General features: G+C 34.2%; 2 protein-coding genes across 5 annotated transcripts in view; both read right to left on the bottom strand.

The window, feature by feature from the left end:
- The window catches only part of LOC113523196 (rho guanine nucleotide exchange factor 11), a 265886-nt gene that overhangs the window by 40661 nt on the left and 201766 nt on the right, over window positions 1-23459 (bottom strand). For all 4 annotated transcript variants that reach the window (XM_052891758.1, XM_052891756.1, XM_052891757.1 and 1 more), the window contains 2 exons: window positions 19807-19909; window positions 17926-18054 (listed from right to left, as the gene is read on the bottom strand). In XM_052891758.1, the coding sequence (XP_052747718.1) occupies window positions 17926-18054; window positions 19807-19909 (232 nt within the window). The remainder of the gene's footprint in view (window positions 1-17925; window positions 18055-19806; window positions 19910-23459) is intronic.
- On the bottom strand, window positions 1980-17917 carry LOC128200001 (uncharacterized). Its single transcript, XM_052891763.1, has 2 exons — window positions 9147-17917; window positions 1980-8794 (listed from the first exon to the last, which is right to left on the bottom strand). Exon 1 carries the CDS (start codon window positions 10124-10126, stop codon window positions 9149-9151), a length of 978 nt encoding a protein of 325 aa, XP_052747723.1. The 5' UTR covers window positions 10127-17917; the 3' UTR covers window positions 1980-8794; window positions 9147-9148.

The following is a 23459-nucleotide window of genomic DNA, read 5'->3' as shown; positions in this document are numbered from 1 at the left end:
ATGGAAAATCGCCACTGTTACTCCTATACACAAGGGCGAAGATAAAAATTCAGTAAATAATTACCGTCCAATATCTCTGTTGGTTACTTTCTCCAAACTTTTAGAAAAAATCGTAAACAAAAGATTAGTCAAATACCTTGAAACAAACAGAGCTTTCTCAGACGCACAGTTTGGCTTTCGCCGTGGTAAATCCACTGAAGATGCTGTGAGCTCTCTCTGAGATGGGCTAACTGGCCTGCTTTCATCCGCACCTGTCTGTTATCTCTCACTGGTGCCCCGCCAGTGTATACCGATAGCGCAGGCGGCGTTACCATTCCATTATTACTCATTAAAATAAAACTACTTTTGTACAAAGTTTCTCTCTAGTTTATATCTCATTCTATTTACGATGGAATAAGTCATTGTTACATCTTTTTGGTGTGTAGATGCAGACCAAAAAGAAAAATGAAACGTTGCAGAAAAATGTTCAAATTTGTTGCAATGAACAATAGCTGCACTGTATCATGAGTCACCAGAGGGAGACTTTGTACAAAAGTCGATTGCTTGGGTACCTCTGTCCCATTCGTATTTCAACCGTGAAGCAGCTGTGTTTGCATGGCTGTGTTTCGATTTGAAGGGTGGAATATGGCGTGAATTTACTGGGTACAGAGGAATAACACCTGAGTCCTCAGGAATGGCAACGTATGGGGGGTGTCATGGGCGAAACAGTATACTCTGTTATGTCCATGATACTGGTCAAGTCTATAGGCGACGGATACCACTTTCCATCAAGTGGGCCGTCAGCTTGTTTGCCATTCTAAGTTGTATAAAAAAAATCATGTAGGTAGGTGGGTTATTTGCCAATGACTCCGTAAAAGAAAAACTACGACGGAGTTAATTTACGCAACACAACGTGGACTCAAGGTGTGCTATTTACGTCACGGGGTGTGTGTACACAGCCCCGCCTTAAAAGATAAAACATATAAAGATATGGCAACCATAACATGCTTATAGTGTAACGATGGGTTGTGGCGTTCCAGCTTGTTTTGCGCTTGTTTGCAAATTGCCAAGGGCGTAGTAGCTATTTTCAACCGACTTCAAAAAAGGGGTTCTCAATTCATATAATGAAATAACTCCGTCAGGTGGAAACATTTGGAAAATTATGCTTTTATATAAATACTTACAGATTAGCCTTATAGAAATTTTATTTAAATCGATTAAGTAGTTTAGTTTTCAAATGAGAATTAAAAAAATAGGTTAAATATATATAGGTTAATAAATTTATGCAACTTAAAATGGCAAACAAGCCGACGGCCCACCTGATGGAAAGTGGTAACCGTCGCCTATAGACATGAGCAGTACCATGGACATAACAGAGTATACTGTTTCGCCCATGATACCCCTCATGCGTTACCATTCCTTTCAATATTTATGTACAGAGTGAAATAAAAAATATATTAGCTTTTCTGTGTTCTAAAAAACAAACTGAAAACATGCAAAAACCTTGAGTGTTTGAGTCCTGCTATGAATAAATCTAATTTCTTTTTCGTATTTCAACTTGTGTCTCTTTGGAAATAATTTGATGTATAGATATATTTTTACTACCTACCCTAATGGGAGACAGGCGTGACAGATATGTATGTATGTATGTATATATTTTTAAAATATTGTTAAAAATTTTTAAGTTTGTAAAATAAACCTATGGCTCACTACACGTTTTGGGATACAATAAGTGTGGTGAGTAATTTATAAATAAATAAATAAAATCCAAAAATTGTTTTCCACAAAACAAACAATTTCAACCGGTTGTTTTCATTTAAAAACTAAAATACTGAACCGGCTTTGATAAAATTGATATGGAACTATACTGAAAGTCCAAAAGCTCCATATCAATTTTATCAAAAAAATAAAGAAGATTTTTCCTAATCAGTTAATAATTAACAGAGTTATCTAAAAAAAACCAATTTGAGATTTTTTCCTTTCTTTTTAAATCGGTTGAATATCTTTTAATATTACATACATACAACATATACCTCTAATATTTAAACTTTTCTAACTACTAATATATTATACATACAATAACTTTACTAGTTTATATTTTCAAACCAAAACAGTCGTGCAAGCACTGCTTGATGTATAATTATGAGAATGGGACAGAGGTATCCGATGCAGTTTAATTTTATATAGTCCGACACCGGTATACAAAGTCGGGATCTAGACACTTCCTACGGAAAAAATTAGGAATCCCGCGTTGACGAAACCGTGATAAGCAACCTTACAACCGTAAAAGTACATATATAGCCCACGAATAGCTAGTTTATCGTCACCATCATATTAGCCTTTGTCTGTCCACTGCTGAACATAGGCCTCCCCCGTAACTGCCACAAGAAACCCTCTCAAACCACTTGCATTCATTAACTCCTTGCATAACTCCATCTAATGGGGGGGAAAGGGATTGTTAGTAATGGAGACTAAAAATCCCGTTGCTAGCAATAAACCCAACCAGATCGACCTCCTCGTGGTTCTCCCTGGAAACTATCATGGTTAATTCCTGATGAATTCATCATGATGGGCTAACTGACCTGTTTTCATTCTCATCTAATTACCCTTCACTGCTACGCCAGCGTATCCCGTTAGCGCAGGCGGGGTTACCATTCCATTTTCATCCACCAAAAAAAAAAAAAAAACTCCATCTAATGTGGGGGTCGTCCTACATTGCATTTGCCCGTAGGAGCTAATTGCGATAGTTTTAATGAATTTTACACTACAGAAATTTCAGCGACATCACTGGCCCTCTAGACAAGTGACAAGCAAATTCATCAATGGAATCGACATCGCTAGCGAGTCTGAAAGTTAGAATGAGTCACCCGGCGTTGCTAACTCATTCTATCTCACGGACTCGCTAGCGAAGTCGATTCCATCAACGAATCCGCTTGCCACTTGTCTAAATCTCTGATTTATAAAGGATTAACAAATCCCCTACCCCAGCATCTCGTCAACATTTCCTCTCTACGAACGTATTGGACTGAGCGAAACCCTTTTCAAGTGTGTTACTCGTATTCCCTCTCTAGAACGTTCGCTTCAATTACGCGACACAAAAGTGACCTTTCTTCACAATTTTCCATTGATTAAACGAATCTTTTAGTGAGGCATACGTTCACTTAGATATTACATCTAATGGAATTTTATCATTACGTATGTGCGCATCAGATATTAATAGAACTATCGGAGTTGTCTTTGTAAGGATAAAAATGACAAAACAAAAATCAATTGTAACATAGACAATTGTTATATTTGTTTATTTTTTATTTAATTAACTTTATTGACCATAATCATTATTGATTGTTGTTCTTGTGTATTTAATTTTTCTTTATAAGATAGATAAATAGATAGATAATTTATTCGCATTACTTACAGCACACAAATTATAACATATATACATATACATCAAAAACGAGATAACATAAATGATTACAAAAAATACATAAAGCCAAGTACAATTTTATTTTGTACATGTGTCATAACAATACAAAATATAAAGATAACAAGGACAAAACAAAAATCGATTGTAAGCTTGACGACTATTTAATTTTTTTTTTTTTATTTAAATAAACTTTTTTTTGACCACATTTATTTTTGATTATTATTATACTTATGTATTTTGTTTTTTTTACAAGAAATAAATCAGAAGGTGAATTCAGTTTGTTGTGTCCAGTGTTCAGTTTCATTTACCGAGCCATCAAAACCACGTGTGCCCATGATCAAATATTATTTGCGTAGTCAACTATATTAATTATTTATATGATCAAGGCATTGTATGTTTCTCTAATAAATAATCATACAATCATATCGATCGTCTGATACTCAGGATAGGATACCTTGACAGGTTGAAATCTTGCTTTACCCATCTCTTAGACACAAAATCTATAGTATAGTATAGTTACAATAGGTTATAGATAACCTATCATCTAGAGATGATATCAAGGAAAATATAAATAACGAATGGTCACAAGTATAAACAGATGAAGGCAAATTCCAGGAGAAAGTTGGAGGATCAGGATCATGTTGGGTGAGAGGTGAAGAAACTTAGACTACCAACCCTTCGATGAGAACTTCATTGTTGTTATCAGCTTTACCTATTTTTTTCTATTACTGAATGAGCGCGACCGAAACAAAAAATCAATGCAGTCAAATATTAAACCAGAATAAATAAAAAATGCAATATCTACAGTTATTTTTTAAATAAGGTCAAAGATATACCTATATTATGTGCAAACAGAAGCTCTTATAGATATCAGAAAGGCCAAGCATTTCCTTGTAGAACAAACTAGATTCTTAAGAAACCATTTTGAAGACAATACGATCTTTCTGCAGTGGACATAAGAAATATATTTGATTGAAATCGAACTATGAATGGAATTGTTAGCTGTGGAAGCCTTATAAATACAGCTCTGTATTATCTACTCATTGATCAATACGCCGCTGTCTTCAATGAAGGATCGGAATGAATTTGTGTTAGACATAGCGCGCATGGGTGACTTTTGTCCTCTCGAGAATTTCACCTTCTCGTCAAGTCCATGAGAAATTATTATTATTATTATGGTTCTCAGGAATGGCATGACATAAAGGCTATAACTGTATTGTATCAGTCATTAAATATCAACCGCTGAAGATAGCCTCCCCTATAAGGGTTATTTTGCAGGCCACGTTTGGCAGGCGAGTTGGTAAAAGCTATTCGGATTTTAGAGATCTTTTAAGAGGGATGTTGCTGCTCAGCCCTCAACCATGAGTTCCCTTAGTCACCTCTTCCAATACCCACGGCAAAGAAAAAGCTCATCTAAAGCTATAAAACTGAATATATGCAGAAATCAACAATCTTTTAAGGGACGTCCGAAAAGCGAAAAAGAAAACGCCATAAATAATTTAAAATAATCAAAGCCAACTAAAGCGAAACGAAACGTTTTTAAATAAATAAAAAAATTATAAGGACACACGCACCGGACGAACCAGAATAAATCTGCGAGAATGGGTCAATGGTGTATGGACGCAATCGTTTCCCGCTTTAATGCACGTCAAATTCGACAGCTGCCAAACATGGCCGCCAAATTATGATATGACGCTTAGTTTATAAAATTTTCGTATTTTATTTTTTGAAGGTACATACAGCTTGAAACAGGTGAATCATTAAATTAATGTAGGTATGGTCATAGTCGTATATAGGGGGAGATGAGAGAAAGTGAATGAACGGTGCCACCTCAGAATTATAAGGTGTCCAATCCAGAATGCAAGCAAAGCTTTTCGAAGACATCTAAAAGTCCATATGCAGCGTATAAGCCGTTAACTGTCCACTGCTGAACATATGCCTCCCCATAATTGGGAGGATTTTACCAATAATTAGCACGCTTGGCCAGCGAATTGGTAACCACAGTTAGGTTTGGTGATGTTTTTAAAGGGACACTGCCGCCCATCTCTCGACTATCAAGCTCTCTTAGTAGCCTCTTATGACATCCACGGGAAAGAAAGGGGTGGCCCATTCTAGGCCGGGATCACACAGGGGAAAAGTTAAATGTCTTTTATAGATTTTAAAAGATCTTGGTTTTGACCTTAAGATTGACAATTTGGAAGCGATTATATAATCTATTAAACGTTATAATCTATTACGTAAAAAATTTAACGAATTAAAAAAAAAGGTATGTTATTTTCAGATAAATATTCACTATTAAAATACTATTGATATGGTAATATGTTAAAATATATTCCAGTTTATTTTGCTTTATATCAGTCTTATCTTTACGATGTCCAAGGAATTCTTCAAATTCTGGCAAGTACAGTACATTTAGAAATTCATGTTTGACAACATTACTGTTATCTGTAAATCTGTTTGGTGGCTGCCAAACAGGTGACGCATCGTATTAGAGTCTTTGACGCCACAAAAACGCGGGTACCACCAAACAACCAATGTCGTGCTTTCGATCGTTTGTTTAGTATGCGACGTATATTTGCGGCCGCTCGTGACGTCATTGCAGATTGTCAACAGATAAATCCACCAAATATGACATGTTCGATAGGTTTCGTGTGACATAACGCGTACATAATTGACAGTTGACAAATGTATTGGTGGAAAACGGGATAATTTCAATATTTCTTCGCGATATTCTCTCGACAGATAAATATTTTAGAACAGACGGAATTATTGAGATAAAATATGATATATAATAGAAAGAAAGAATACAATAAATATAAGAATAAGAGAGAATGAATTTTTAAAATTAACTACGAAATTACACTTTTTGATAACGTTGGACAAAATTCTAAACTAAAAATTAAAGAAACTAAAAAAGTTGCAACGCTAACTGTAATTGTTAATTTAGACATTTAGGCTAACGATAAAAGGTACCTAACTTTTAAGATTGAAGAGTAAATGGACATATAATAACACATATAATAAATATAGAAAATAAATAACAGATGGTTATCATGTCAGAACAAAAAGAATAACCTTGACAAATGAACAGAATTTCATTTACTGGCAACTTAAGCCAATACAAATATTTTTCATAGATCGGAGGTCAACTTTTATTATATATACACTAATTAATTATTAGTCTGCACAGTACTCATACATTTTTCAATGTCTCCTATAAGTGAAAATGATAAAACTGTAGACGAGGATAACTATAATATTGAAACTAGTTTCTTCGCGTCATCCGCTAATTATGCTACATACCATTTAATAATTCTCAGTCGTAGTACATCTACTACGGATCGGTCTCATCTAAACGATAATTGTGAAATCTTTAAAACCGTCACATCGATCGTTTCACAGATTTGTTCCGTTCTCAGCATCCGACAGCATTTGATACGGTTTAGAAATCTCATAGCTTATAACAACATTCTAATTAAAGTACAAATATTTAGTTTCAGAAAAAATAAATTGACAATTCAAATGATCTTCATAAAATGATTAGGCTAGTTCACTTTCAAATTTCTACAATGCTCATAATAAATTGACGACACTTTTCTACAGATATTATTGATGTATTTAGTAACATGCTTGATCTTTTCATCACGTTAATAGCAGTATACCGTTATAAAATTGCCACCCAAAATCTTACAAACTACTTTATGCTTAGTGAAGAATTTTTAGACCATCAAAATTTTACAACCCGAAAGAAATACCAAAGTGGACATAAAACTATCACATTGGCGATCACCATAACCATAAAACGGTTAGCACCTCACATATGTCCTATTTTCTATTTTAAAGATACGAACGAGAATTTACATGATATAAAGCATATAAAGTATATTTGATGGACTCGTGTTAAAATTGCAGCTTTTCTCAAAAAAAAAATACCAAAGCATATATTTACGTAATTCTCTAAAAATTTGATTGAAGTAGACTAAGATTACTGACGTATTTCCCATTCAATAATGGAAAAGAATTAATTAGGCTAGATTGTTGCAATCAACAAATATGAAAATCCAACAATAACTGTTACAGTCATGGCAATCTTTTGTATATCTCAGAATGCCATCACAAAATTGTCAAATTTTCACACGAAATAATATATTTTAAACCTAATTTAAATAAAAGAATACACGTAACGAAATATGCATAAATTTATATCCCGGATAAAAAAAAAAAAACTTTTACCAGAACAAATTGATACATTATGATAGAATAATTCGCGAAGCACATTTTCCACAACTCGAACCACTCAATCAAAAGCCGTATCTCGCATTATCAACATTAAGTTAATGTTTTAACACGACAGGCACTTGTGTTAATTTAAGTTACTACGTGAACTAGTGAGACATCGAACGTGGGTGTAACAATATGGTTTCTTTTCAAAACAACGCATTTCCCTCTCACCCCAATTCACTTAAATAAATATAATATTTCATTAGGAAATTAAACATAAAACCAAAGTCGAAGACTGAAAGAAGCACCATAATGATTTTATTACAGCTTCCACAACCTAAAGTTTCTATTTTTACAAACCTTGACGATTAATATTTGCGGAACAGACCTTTTATCGTTTTTCAGAACTGTATTTTTATGTCTTCAAGGGCGCGCGTGATTTATGGATCATCTACCTAACAGTCTGCTTGTTGAATATCAACCGTTCGTAAATCTACATTTACACAGATGACTGTTAGATTCCAAAGCTGTGAGACTTATTAATACAACTGTAATGCCAAACAAGCATGCGACCCATCTGATAGTAAATGATTATGGTGCCCTAAGAACATCTTCAGCATCAGAGAAGTGACGAATGCGTAACGTGGGTACCTTATGATATCTTATTGCGCCCTTTTCGAGGAACCTTTTGGGTGAGATGTAATAATTTGAAAGTAATTTTATGTTCGTTACAAAGTAATACCCCATAAAATAAGATTACGCAAAAAAAAAAAAAACGAAACTGTATAGAAATAGATAATGATAATGTAATTTATTTCATAACGAGACAAGAGATTGTATGAAATCAAAAGGAAAAAGATAGTATGTTCCAAAAACAACTTGAACAGTAAAAGAATTAAAAAAACATTTAAAAGAACGAGTGAAAGTCATTTAAGGGGGTCTTCCTATGTGACGGCCTGTTTTTTAGGGATATTTTAGGATTTTTTTTCTACGACCAGTAAATATTTAGAGCTTCAAGTTTTTTATCATTTATTAATACATATTTGGACAGTATAAATATAAAATTTCAGCTAAAAATATTCAGTCAAACTAGAGTTACAGCGCTCTGAACACCCCCGCCTCGAAAAAAAGAGCTCCCACTTCCTCCACGATTCCGGCTGATCGGCTTATCTGAAAAAAAAAAAATAAACGGCGTTTTAATTTGTAGGCTTAAAAGCACGGAATGACCTATAATCAAATGAATATAAAAAAAATTGGATTTTTGATAGACATTTGAAATAAAAGTTGCAAATTAGGCGTTTTTTTTTTGTTTTTTGCTATAAAAAAATCGAAGTTTTGAAAATTTTCGATTGATAATAGTTCATTCCATGCGTTTACATATATTGAGTGTGCCCTGTAAATTTCAAGTAATTCGGTCCAGCCGTTTCTGAGATACAATGGAGGAAAGTTTGAAAAACACAGTTTTGAGAAAAACGCGTTTAAAGTTTCAAGTCCGTTAAAAACTATTAAAATATCAACTTACTCTCAATCGGCGATGCCTGGTCCATAGAGTATTCCTTCCTCTTCCTCGTGAAACTCTTTTAAAGCAGATTGTTCAGCTCTTGAGTCAATCCTGGCTTGTTTAACGACATCACTTACGCGCCGCTCAGAACGTAAGATTCGCTTTTCATCCCGTTTCTCAACATACGCTTGGGCTTCACGACCAACAGGGCATCCCATAATCGACATAACTTTTAAAATACCTTGAAAACCTTCATTAAAGATAATAACTGCTAAGTAGCTAGCAATTTCAACAATTTTGGGACCAGAATGAAGATGTTTAGGAGCGAAAGTCCAAATCAAAGAATTCAAAGATTCGTTATTGTTTTGTGTCTCTGCTCCTAAACAACGAATTAATAATTCGTCTTTCGATAAATCTTCGAAAACCGGTTTGATAGCTTCTTGGACTTGCGGAATTAGAGGTGGTTTATCGTGATGAAATTGGTCCAGTTCATTATTAGCTTCAGCCTTACGCCATTTACACCAACTGTCTTCGCCTTCTGGACAAAATTGATGCTGAGGGTTTTGATCAGAAGAACATTTGTGATAGTACGTTGCCCAAACTTCCTTTCTCATATCTTCAAGCGAATCTGGATGGCGTCGAATTGCTAATCCGTAGAATTTTGTAATTTCTTGGATAACTTTATCAGTAAGTTTACCTGCTCCTTTTCCTCCTATTCCTTTATTGGTTTTATCCTTTTTAACAGCCCGAAGTCGTGTTCCCATCCTCTTTTCTACGTGACCCACACATTCTTTTTTTGTTACCGCAGTATCTCCATACGGTTTAGTATCTAGGATCCCCTTGAAAGTTTTGCTGTCACCGTCGCCAATGTATGTTAGATACTTTACGCCATATTTTTCTACAGACCTCAGAAACATTTTCGTGATGGCACTTATTTCCATTTTACCGGAACTTCCGGAATGGTTTATGGTGCATTCATCTACATGCGTTTCATACCACATTTCGTATTCTAAAGGATTTGTTTTTTTTTTTTTTCCACAAATTACATCCACCACAAAAACTACTCATGACCATGACATCTAAAACTTTCCCAGTGTACTTGCCGATCAACGTAGATACGCCAAGCAGAGATGAAAAGCCTCTTTTCTTCCAAGTACCGTCACCTGACACAGTCAATTCATCCTGTGGTTTTCCTGATTTTTCATTCATAGTTTTTTCTTGCGTAACAGCGAATGCCAATAAAGTATCACACAGTGAAGATGTAGCAATATGAATGTTTTCCAGTAGTGCAGTATAAGTAGAATTTGCAACACCCGAACACATGTCCATAAAGCTACAGAAAAGATTTACTCCTTCTTGACCAACTCCCAATAATCGCATCGCAAATACAAACCGACGATTAACCTCAAATGCATTTCCGATCAACGGGCCTGAGTTTATAACTGTCTGTTTTTCACACTCACACGATAAAATAATTTTAAAGCCTAGGCCTCGGAAACTTGATCGCGAAATAGACACGTCACTTTTACAAGTTTTACATATAACTATTTCAGAGATTGCAGCAAATACAGAAACAAACTCCAAAATGCAATATGCGAAATTCGAAGCGATGGGAACCTCCATGTTCATGTTATTTTTAAGTTTATTGGCCGAAGCTGATGTAAATACCGTATCATTTTGGTGGGTAAAACGGTTTCCACTAAACTTTCTTTTTTTACTACGACCAGGATGAACATTTTCACTCGTACTTCCTTTCCGTCCACTCATTATGAAAAAAAATAATTTGTAGCTGTTGCTCTCTTCGAAGTTCAACCAAGACTAAAATAACTTCGGTAAAATATTATAACAATAGAAATTTCTGTTTAAGTCTGTAGAAACGTGTCTAAACTTGTATAAACGGATATATGAATAAAAGGGAGGCCACGTATAAAGCCGACGGTACACAATAGGCCCGGGCTCTAACTGCCAACTCAGCGCTCCGAACCGCTCTTCCTTTTACCTGCTGTATCTTTAAAACGACTTCGAATTTTCTAAAATCGCTTTACTACCGTATTCTAGACATGTTAAGGGAGCAATTTATGAAAAAAAAAATCGATTTTTTCAACCCATCACATAGGAAGACCCCCTTAAGGGATGAATCACACGCAATGCAATATAATCCTCTGAGAATTAATATGAAATTTCAAAGCACATTTTCAGATAATCGGAAATTGAAAAAAGGGATAGATAAAAAGAGATAATAAGATTGAGCGTGAACGCTTTTTTTGAAAGACGGTTTAGTCGGTAGTCTCTTAATGTCATCAGGAAGCGCGTTCCAGAGTCGTGAAGAATGTAGGAGAAAAGAGTTTGAAGAGTAACCAGTACGGTGAGAGGGGAAAGAATATTTCACAAATAAAAAAATTTGTGGAAGCAAACGGGAAAAAATATTACTCAAATAACAATAATTGAAACTAGATATGCAGGAAAGCATATCATATGCAGCCACGTTTCCTAAGACGTTCACAAGTGATTACTGTCTTCTGCATAATTAGCTCCAAATACTAACTGAGTAAGAACTTGTAAGTCATATTTTCCAAAAAGATTGGAGGTCAACAATTGCTATATTGACAAAGAAACGATAATTGATAGTAATTGATGTTTCTATTTATAAATACCTATAATAAATATCAGATAATTATAACGGAGAACTCCAACGGCGTAATTTCTTAGAATACCATAAATTGTTATTATTTTCGACCTATTAATGAACTAAATAATCAGGAAATATGATCTAAAGAATTCCTCTGAGTGCGTATTCGTTCACCATGATGATAAAGTAATTACAGAGGTAGGTTGGATACAAAATGAGGTCTTAGGAGAGGAAATAATGTTCGTGATGCCAAAATTAGAACGGCATGCGCAACTAATTCCATTTACTTTTGCACAAGGGGATACACTAACAATATCTTTAGAACTAGGTCGCTATTAGTAACGGGAATTAAATAAAAATTATGCGGCCATATTAGAATTTCTAATATCCGACGTAGAAAATAAATATCATAAAAATTTAATATTTTAGATTCCCAAAGAGGGTTGACGTCAGGCAGGCGGTCGTAAAATTAAAAAAAACAAATCTTTTTGTAATATGGATAAAATCATATTTCACCGACCCCAAATAATTGGGATAAGGGTAGGAAGATGATGATGATTGTATAAAAATGCCAAATACTTCACTTACCTTCATAGGCAGAAAGAACAAAGTGCCAAAGGGCTCTACCCTTATGTACAGTTACTTTAGTAGTGACAAAATTTAAACCAATATGAAAGTAATAATTGCAAAAGGAATAATAAAAATCAGCAAAAACATCATGGAACATACAGGCGAATCATGTTCATAACCCATAGAAACAGTACTAAAATCATATAGAATACAAATTCTTTACATATAAAATTATTTTTGAATGATCCTTAAAATCTTTCCACTGGAAATAAACTACAAACCAATTTGTAATTTCAACTTTCCGATATACTGTTTATATACTTAGTTTTTCTCCGAATATAAATATTAAAACACTGCAGATATGTGTTTACAAAGTAAATATTCATAGATTTTATATGATCAGAGACGTTTCAACTGCAAGTCCATTCAATATTTTTACTAATGCAACATGAAATATACCATTATACAACTATAATGGAAATCGGCAAGAATGGGATGATATCCAAATAATAGAGGACACATTAAAACCATATCTTTACAAAGGTGTAAAATAAAAAAAATTGCAACATCCAAATTCCAGCTCTGCATAATCTGTAGTACCAGAATCTTGTGTGTAATAAATAACTTGCATGCTGCAATATTATTTCCCGATAAAAGTGGTATAAACGAATAGATTTTGCGTTTTAGGAAACACGAATTTTATATATATTACATATTATCAGTAATCATATTAAAAAAAATACTTAAATTATAACTCGCATGCTAATATTATAATATTGGCTGAATATGGAACTGTTTATTTATTTAATAAGAACTTTTGTTACAACCTATTCAAAGCAAATAAAGTATTCTATTCTATTGGATCTCCCTTATCAATTCCTTAAACAGAGACTAGAAAACAAGCTAATAAAGCTTGTTTGTCATTCTCAGTCACATAAAAAGTATAAATAAAATTGGCATCGTGTCTCAAACAATAAAAATTTAATAATCATAAAAACTACTGGACGTAACAAAGTCAACCAAAAACAAGACTGAATTGTGTAAAGAAAAAAATTTTGCCTCAATTTTTTAAAAAATTTGGAGGATAAAGTCTCTATAAAACTTCAAGCCTATTAAGATTAAAGAACACGTGCTAATGCACCAAAGATCTGCGCAAACATTCGTCTGAAAAACATTATTCTTCAACGTTACAGCCATAACAACCGATTGTCGTCGTAATTAAACTACATTGAGCATGCGGTTTAGCACAGAATTATATTTCAATTTTCTCTTCTTTTTTCCTGGTATCTTCTGATTTTATGCTTTGCTGCATTAATCGTATCTTACAAAAAGAAGCGGTGAAACATTAACATTCTTAATCCGTTAGCACACAGATAATATTTCTTTGGCAGCTGAGTAAAAAGGGACAACAAACGCCGCTCTCTGGCTATACCTTACACCACACACCACAGCAGTGAGTCGACTGCTGGCACTCAGCCAAACACGTTATGGTAGTTATGGAATACTGAAAACCGATTCGAGGTGTAATATCCGGGAATTCGGGGATTTCGACGTATAATTGTAGTTTCATTGACATACTCTAAAAGCGTGCGCAGACGAGAACCTATCTATGGTGTACTTTTTTTACAAGCATAGGTAATATGGGTACTTTACACACACCTATATATATCGAGTTTCTCTGAATATTAAATATATCTCTGAAATTTAATATATCCTTTATTGGACCAATGTATAGATTAAAGACGAGTTGAGAAACTCCTCTTTTAACTTATAATAGTCGCTTAAAAATTGTATATCAATATTTTTTCTTATAATACATGGGGCAAACGAGCATGCGGCTCACCTGATGTTAAATGACTACCGCCGCCCATTAGCACCCACAACACTAGAAGCATTATAGGTGTACTACCAGCCTTTTATATAGGAATATACTGTTTTCTTGAAGGTTACGATGACGTATCTATTTAACTATCTTATAATCATCATCATATTGGGCTTTAACTGTCCACTACTGAACATAAGCTTCCCCCTAGGGGGGTTTTGCTAGTAGTCGTTACGTTTGTAAGGCGAATTAGCAACCGTAGTTGGGCTTTTAGAGATGTTTTAAGAGAAACGCTGCTGCCCACCCCTCGCCCTATTTTAATCGCCTCTTACGACACGCACGGGAAAGGAAGGGGTGGCCTATTCTATGCCGGGACCTAACAGCCAATATACATTTATATGTGCGTCAATTGTCTAGTGCCCATACAAGCTGTCCTTAGTTTTCAACTAGATGGCGCTGTTGTGGAACATGTCTCAAGTTGGCTATTATTATTTATGAAGAGACTTGACCGTCGTTCTGAAAGTTTGGACAGGCGGTATGTCACGGTAGAAATCAAAGGCATTCAAACTTATCTCTTGAAGTGTCCAAGAAATCATTTATATTTATCTATCTTACTCTCTTTTCATTTAAGAGTTTCCTCTTGTCGGTGCAACCAATTCATGCATCTTCTTCCAGCCAGTTCTATCCCAGGCCATATCCTTGACGTCCCTATACGACATGACACCTAGTGTTTCTTTTATCTGTCCCATGTAGTTATTCCTCGGTCTTCCTCTTCCTCTTTTGCCTTCTATCTTACTAATATAATAAAAATGTAACTAAGGGAGGGCGAGGGATAAGCAGCAGCCTCCCTCTTAAAACATTTCTAAAAACCCAACTGCGGTTGCCAACCCGCTTGCCAAGCGTGGCAACTACTGTCAAAACTCTCCTTATGGGGAAGGCTTATGTCCAGCAGTGGACAGTTAACGGCTGAAATAATAATAATATAATAAAATTGTAACTAGACGAGGAGAAATTATAGAAAAAATAAAATGGGGACCCTTACTAATAGATGAGAAAATAAATATTTTTTAGAAATGTTGTCTGTCTGTATGTTTGTACCGACATCAAGCAAAATATCCAAATTTCATTTCCAATTCCGATTTGGAAATTTAAGTTCAACTAGAAATGGATTGTATTCGATTTATAAATGAGTTACGAGGTAACAAACATAAAAAACAATCTCCTTCTTTTTCAAGTTGGTTGACAACAAAAGAAAACATGAAGCACGCACTGTTATTAAATAAAGATAGGGTTCCTTACACAACACATTGTTTTAACCTATTGTTGTCGTACTTACACACATTGTCTGTTCACTGAAATTCAACATGGCTTATACTGCATTGGGCTGCATTTACCAGACTATCAACGAAAGAAGGGTAATGTTTCCAACTGTATGGTATGTGCTTATCTTAATATATCTATGAAACCGCTCAAACGATTTTAATGAAATTTTATAAATGATATAATTATAATAATGTTATTAATTTTTTTTATTTGCTCCAAGGCCTCCAAAATATGAAATTTATTACGACTCGAAAAAATCGACCCGATAGATGGCGGTAAGGGGCTATACAACGTTTAATGAGTCGGCTAGTTTAATTAAAATTAAACTAGAGAGTAGAAACTTCGAGAATATCGTTAACTATAACGCTGTATCCCGCGACCTCACTCGCATGAATCATAAATCAGTAAGTGTTTTAGAACAAAACATACCAGTGTACCGCATTTCATTTAATCCGTACAATAGTTTTTGCGTGGAAGAGTAACAAATATCCCCATCAATAAATTTTTATAAACTTTCTCATTCATATTGTAATATTAACAGGATGTATTCGTTTTCACTCTGTATGCCTATTTATAGGTGAAATCGAAGGCAGTATCATCTTTCCAAGGAAAAAAATCTACCAAAAAAACCCAAACATTTTTCCTACAAAAACATAGAACGAAAAACAACAAAATAAATAAAAATATTTTGACAATAGAATCTCTAAACAGTATAAGACAATATCGCTGAGTCCGTCTGTCTGTCAGCTTACTTCTTCTAAACCACGCATGTGACTTGAGATACAAGTTTCACTGCCACTAATGTTAGATATATTTTTCGAATGACTTGTATATCTCAATTAATTTTTTGTTAAAGTAAATAAATTCAGTAATTAACTGCACCTGTGCAAAGCCAGGGTGAGTTACTAGTTAATAAATACGAGTATTAACGTAAATTAGGCATCTACCACGTAAATATTAGATACACAATTTGTTTTCTTACAAAAAAAAAACATAGACCGCAAACCGTCTGCGATCGAGTCCCGTTTGAAACTGAAAAACGAAACCCTCTTTACAAACTGTAATGGATGAAATGAAAGACCACCTTTAAAGGCCTTTAGTACACATACCGGTTCATATAAACAACGGGTCAATTTACATTGGTGGTACTAAGAAATCTGTATTACAGATAGATCTCATTGTAGCTTACGTTCCAATCTGAACGCGGGTCAACGTAAAATGGTACAATAACATCACAGGATATTGAACTTTGAGACCTAAGCGACATGTTCTAAATTTAAATGGAATTCCATTGTTTACGTGAGAATATACAAATATACCTTCTGAGTACGGTCAATAGCGGTGAAATTCGAATGCTGGGGTAATTGTTTCGAATGCAGTCGATAAGTTAGTATTAAAACAAAATGGTTCTTATTTTGAGCTGGAATACTGTCCATTTTCGCATGGTACCGTGTTTATATACGACGTTACTGTGTCTGCCTGGTGCCTAGCGCTGAATTAAGTTTGGCGATAGTTTCAAAATAAAATGAAAAGCTCCGGTATTAACGTCCATCTGTCAAAGCGTCTATTTTCGTATAGGAATGTGGAGGTCTTGATATACGCTGTGTATAAACAACTAGTACATACTTCCCACTAGTGGACAGAAGAATTTATTCACAAGCATCTGATCGACCTTTACTAGTCAACAACATGTAATTCTATAATAATTAAAACTACCTACAAACCACCCACGGAAAAATTATAAATACTTACTAATGTAAGTTGCTTTGGGTATGTTTATCTAACTCTTACTGTGAGGAAAAGGGATTGTAAGTAATGGAGATTACCAGTCCCATTGCTAGCAATATACCTTGTCAGGTCGACTTCCGTATAGTCTCTTCTGGCAACTATTGTGCTGAATTCCAGATGAATTTATCACGATGGGCTAACTGACCTTTGTTTAAACGTCTGGAAAATGCTTTATGCAGACCCATACACCTTGTGGGAGTTGAATGGGATGGGCTAACTGACCTGCCTTTCCATTCTCACCAACCATCCCAAACTGGTGCTTCGCCATCGTGTACAAATAAAATATTGAAAATTGTTATGGATAAATATGTACAGACGTTTATTATATTGATTTACAAATTAACGTAACTAGCGTACATAACACAGCGACATCTAGACATCCCTAAAACAAACAACAAGTAAAACTTTTTGCCATAACCTCTATTGCTAATGGAGTGGCGCCATCTGTCGATTACCTAGTCTAATTCAGTGTAAAACTTGTAGGCAACGTTCGAAATAATTTTTATTTAAATAAATTACACGATACATATATTATACGAATAAGTTATAGTATTATGGCTTGTTGTACACGAACGCTTATGACGTGATCATATGCCCTACGAATCACGAAGCAAGTGACAATAATTTCCAAATAAGTATAAAAAAAGCAAATAAGCAAAACAACTTACTGGTTATTGTGCGCTGTAAGACGATTCGGATCCGAGGCGTTCCGGTGCTTCCCGCGGCGCGGCGCATCCCGCTCGCGGCAGCTCTCCGCGCGGTTCACGCCGCGGCCGCCAGGTGCCGCTGAACGCCAGCTGTTGAGTTTACAAGGAGATATCTTTAATTTCTTGACATACCCTTCTCGAAAAACACAAAAGACAACGGCCAAACGACCACCAATTTCCCGCCAGCATATAACAATAGTGCAGGCAGAGTTATTATTCATTACCATCCATTAAAAAAATCAACCAATATTCCCCAAGTAACTGCTATAAAATAGTTATAAAAATTTTTTCTTATACCTTTTTTTATACCACAAACGTGGCAAACAAGTATACAGTTTGATCTTGTTTTTCTAAGTTATATAAAAAAAAATAGATTTACATCAATATATTGAGAACTGACACTAAAACTTTCTACTTAACTTTTCAGTTTAGTGGAATTAATAATAAATTCAGAAATAGTCATTTAGGCATATTTCAGCCGTGTGGTCCGGGCATAGAATTAGCCACTCCTAACTTTCCCATGGGTGTCGTAAGAGGCAACTAAAGAAATATAATAGTCAATTCTTAAGACAACATTATAAATACCATATTTGCATGCCATTTGATGTGGCGAAACATAATGGGCATCTTGTAAACTTGACAAATGCACTATTTCATTTTATTTCATCACCAAAATCTAACTGCGGTTGCCAACCCGCCTGCCAAGCGTGACAACTACTAGCAAATCTCCCTTACGCCTATGTTCAACAAAGTACAGTTAACGGCTGATATGATGATATTTAAAGGGAAGGGGAAGGGGCGTGCCCACCCCAAAACTGTCTGGTGCCCGCCCCAGAATATATACGAGAGTTTATGGATATGCCATTACGATTTTCTTAAATTTCATTGAAAAACTGTATTTAGCGGAAAGCAATACTAGGACTCTTAATCGTTCTTTATTGCGAACTCCGATTCATTCTGGTCAAGCGTATTCAGACTCTTTTGTTATGGCTGCAATTAGATTACGGAACACACTTCCTCATGAAATTAGAAATAGCCCAAGCATTGGGATTTTCAAATCGCGTCTGAAGAATTATTACCTCTCACAATGCTGATGTACGTACTTATTATATTTATGTATTATATATAATATATATCTATCCATTTATATGTATTTACTTATATATATTTTTATTAATTTATTTTTAACTATAACATTTAAGTCGATTGGTACAAATGTGTGACTGTAACTACTAATGAACTGTCAGTTTTCTCATATTGGGTTTGCTGGAAGAAATCTCTATTGGAGATAAGCTCGCCTTTGTGCACTATTATGTTTGTTTCTACATTTTAATAACCTTTTGTGTACAATAAAGAATAAAGAAAGAAAGAAAGAAACTGTACCCCTATCCTCTAAGTCGTGACTATAACGACACGTATGCAATAAATGTTTACTTTTTAACAAATTTGCTGGTTCAACTGCTTATTTACGTAGTTAAATTAACAGGAACTAGTATCCCATTGCTAACAATATACCCTGGCTTGACCTCAATGCAGTCCCTCGTGGAAATCATCATGGTTATTTTTCGGTGAATTCGTCTTGAATTCATCCTCGCCTGTTATCACACACTGGTGTACCGCCAACGTTGACCAACAGCACAGAAGGAATTACCATTTCATTATCCTCACTAGCATTATAAATGTGAAAGTGAGTTTGTTTGTTACCTTTTAGTGCTTTAGTAGCTTCACCATTTACTTTAAAATAAGGTATACCCGTTTTATATGGAATGGAGAAGGATATAGACTTGTCTCAGTCAGTTAAAATATCCCAGTTACGCGAAGTCACGAGTAAAAGCTACTCACTTATTGTCCTTGTCAGGTGCTTCCTTCGTATTTGCATCACTAGTGTCGACATCAGCATCTGGAGCGGTCTGCTCCTCTGTCGAACCCTCCCTTCTTGACTCTCCTGGAAAGAAAATATACATATTATTAAAAATCACTCAAGGCAAATGTAATCACATTGATTGTAGGCTATTCGTGAGCCCACGAGCTCCATCTTAGACCACATCATCGCTTTCCATCTGGTGAAATCGTGATCAATCGCGGGATTAATCAATAGTAATTAAAAAAGAATTCTAATAATCCACTAAGAAAATCGAAACTTATTAAACTATACGCTAAAATCATTTCATATCAGTAGCATTAATAACCAATATCATTCTACGTACCAAAATATCTCTCATTCGTGGATTAATTAATGTTATATTAATTATTTATTAATATTATAATTAATTAATAACTCCCTTTTATCAGCTACTTAATACGCGTAGATTTCGAAAGTTGAAGAACCAATTAAATAGATGACTTCTAGATGGCATATCAAGACGAAATATACACCGGGTTTACATTAAGACATACACACATTTAGAAACACAACTACGAAAACCGCATCCAATTTGGTGCAAAAGGTTTAACGTTGTTTATTTTTCACACCAAAACTGTCAGACGGAAAAAAATCTAACAAATATTATTTCGACAACTATTGGTCTTATTAAGATCTTATACATATATTTTTTTAATTATTTCCCATACAAAGACATGGTCTCATTACATTTTAAATTAATTAGTAAGATACTTCATAGGTAATTCAAATAAAAAACTATATACTTGCTAACACACACTAATAAATCCTGAAGAACCCTTAAGAATTAAAAAAAAATTATAACCAACACAAGACAGAAGACGTAGTCGAGAAGAGGCAGCATTGAAATATTTATTTCACTTATTATTGAACTTACATACAAAAATTTAGAACGACAGATCAGAAATAAGACAAGTCAGTTGACAAAGTATAAGAGAATAGAGATGACATTACAGACGCATACAAAACATTACCACAAGATCATCACCAGCAACCATGATAAAAGGACAAATTATAATCAGAGGAGAGTTCTCGACTTCTTATGCAAGGAAAGACAAAATTATTTTGCACGATCTCAGACAAGGGTCAAGTAATGCAAAGAATATAATATATTTTAATAATAAAACGAATATCTTGCAGACGATATGTGCACAATGCTACATTGGATATGAGATCACCGCTAATTATAAGGTATACAGGCTATTGATTGTATACGAGGAATGAATATGAATGCACACAAGCAGTTGGTACTGGTGAAGAATTACGTAGTCCAAACGTAATTTAAATAGCTATTAGAGATGCCACGTTAACACTAGAAACAAATAAACAATAATCTAGTAACTGTACTTTAGTAATTTAAATTATTTACAATAATATCATAAAGAGAGAAGATTTGATTGTTTATAATAGATACATTAAAAAAATTAAAATAAAAACACCCTTTCCTCGACCAGTATTCCAAATTGTATACTTTACAACAGAAAAAATAAATCTGAAATCAATAAAGGTTTATTAAACGTCCTGATCGTCAATCATCATAAATCTTCATTGGTAATTCATTATTAGACTAATATTCCAAATAAGTAGTTAAGCAATAAAAACCTGCTCACCTAGGACTTCAATCCACCTAAGGATGAACAGATGTGACCGAGCATAGCTTTATTTACATATACTATGTATTTATATTTACACACTCACATAATTAAGTGTAAATTTTTATAATTAGATTTTAAACTCTCAATTTAAGCATCTTATTTGATAAAAAATTTAATTATTAGTATTTTAATAGCCCGCGAAATTGGGTAGCTCATTAGAGCTACCCAATTTCGCTATTAAGTCTGGAAAATTTATTTAAATGCATTAAAAAGAAAATACACGCAACAAACGATCTCCATATAAAAATCCATCCTCAATTATAGATAGAACACCTGGACAAACGAACAAAAATTTAAATAGATGTCACAAATATTTTGCGATTTCATTTTTTGCGCCAATTAAGAAAATAATTTAAACTCTAACTAAATTTAAATGTTACATAAAATTAACCAAAATATACGTGCATCTGTACGTATATAAAATTTATATTCGAATCGTTTTGGCAAAGAAAAAAAGCTTACTATCAACTGATAGTAACACCTCTTCCGTGCCAAAATAGATCTGGTAGCATCATGCTAAATAGAAACAAATTTGGCACGCTTGGTTTTCGTATCGATTGATGGATTACCGGCGTCAATTTAAACGTTTTAATTCTGATTTTTATTAAAATGTGATAAACCCATAATATAAAGTTTAGTTTTAGGTTTTAATGCAAATTCTTGATACGTTGATGTAAACATTTATTCTCTATTTTTCATTCATTGATATCAACCGTCCACAGTCCACTGCTGAACATAAGCCTTCCTTAAAATAATGGTTTTGCCTGTAGTTGCCACGCTTGGCAGGCGGATTGGCAACCGCAGTTAGACTTTGATGATGTCTTAAGAGGGATACTTGTGTCCATCTCTAGGCCGTTGAGTTCCCTTAGTTTCAGCAGTGAAAGTCGTTTAGTTTACGGCTGATACAACTACAATGGTGGTTTACCCATAATTATGTCTTTAGATATATCTTACATCTCTATACCGGCATGCTCTGTTATGAAGTTTATAAACGATAGGATGTTCAATTTAATAACAAAACTCGCGTGACCCAGATGCATATGGGTCAGTTCGTGGTATTTATGCGAAACACCATGGTGCCGGAAAGCGTTACATTTCTGTGTAACAATAATATAAATATAAAATCCAATTTCATTATGAGGCCCGTAATGAAATTGCTCTTTCGCAGGCAATAAGTGAAACCGAATAAAATGCGATGGGGCGAATTGGGAGCATCACGGTGAATAAACCTAATTATGCTTATTGGGGTATACTTTTACCAATGTGACATTTATTTGCACGCTATTTATTGATGATGGTATGTTACCGTGACTTTACTGGAGTATTACTGCTTCTGTTTTAAAGGTACATGAGCATATTGTGTTACGCCCCTGATGTTTCCTATCTGCAGGCAATTATTCCCTTTTGGCATTATGTAGAACACCTGTTATTCAACCATGAGCATTTTATTTATTTAAATTTTATTTCTCAATAAAATGTGGTGTCAAAAGTACATAGATTTGATATTACGTGATTATTCTTTACCAATAGACTTTTAGATTTAACAAAAATACTCTGCGAGATATTGTACGTAATTTCTTTACCTTCAAAAATTACTTCTTTATCATTATAATTAAGAAATTTTTTAAAAATTTTTTGGGAATGGGCATTAAACGTTATAATAAGACACCGAACAATATTTTGGATCTAAGTTTTAATAAATTTAAAACTTTTTGAACAAAGCCTATTAAACTCTTAACGATTACTTGAATGACAAACAAGCGTTAATGGTGTTAGTCAATCATGCACAGGCTTTTTAATGACCATATAATTATTTCAGACATAATCATTACTTGAATACGTGTACTTATAGTATACGTATATGTTAACAGAGATTTAAAAGAGTAACTGTTGAGTTTCTTGTGGACTCTTTTCAACATATAACAACTTTCTGAACCCGG

The sequence above is a fragment of the Galleria mellonella genome, unplaced genomic scaffold (assembly GCF_026898425.1).
Source record: "Galleria mellonella isolate WM207_F2 unplaced genomic scaffold, CSIRO_AGI_GalMel_v1 utg146, whole genome shotgun sequence".
In the NCBI taxonomy this organism is placed as follows: Eukaryota; Metazoa; Arthropoda; class Insecta; order Lepidoptera; family Pyralidae; genus Galleria; species Galleria mellonella.
The sequence above is the reverse complement of the archived record's forward strand: the minus strand, read 5'-3'. Positions and strand labels throughout refer to the sequence as shown.

Bases quoted from the DNA above. Each gene is read 5' to 3' on its own strand.
- LOC128200001 (XM_052891763.1), bottom strand. From the start codon at position 10,126: ATGTGGTATGAAACGCATGTAGATGAATGCACCATAAACCATTCCGGA.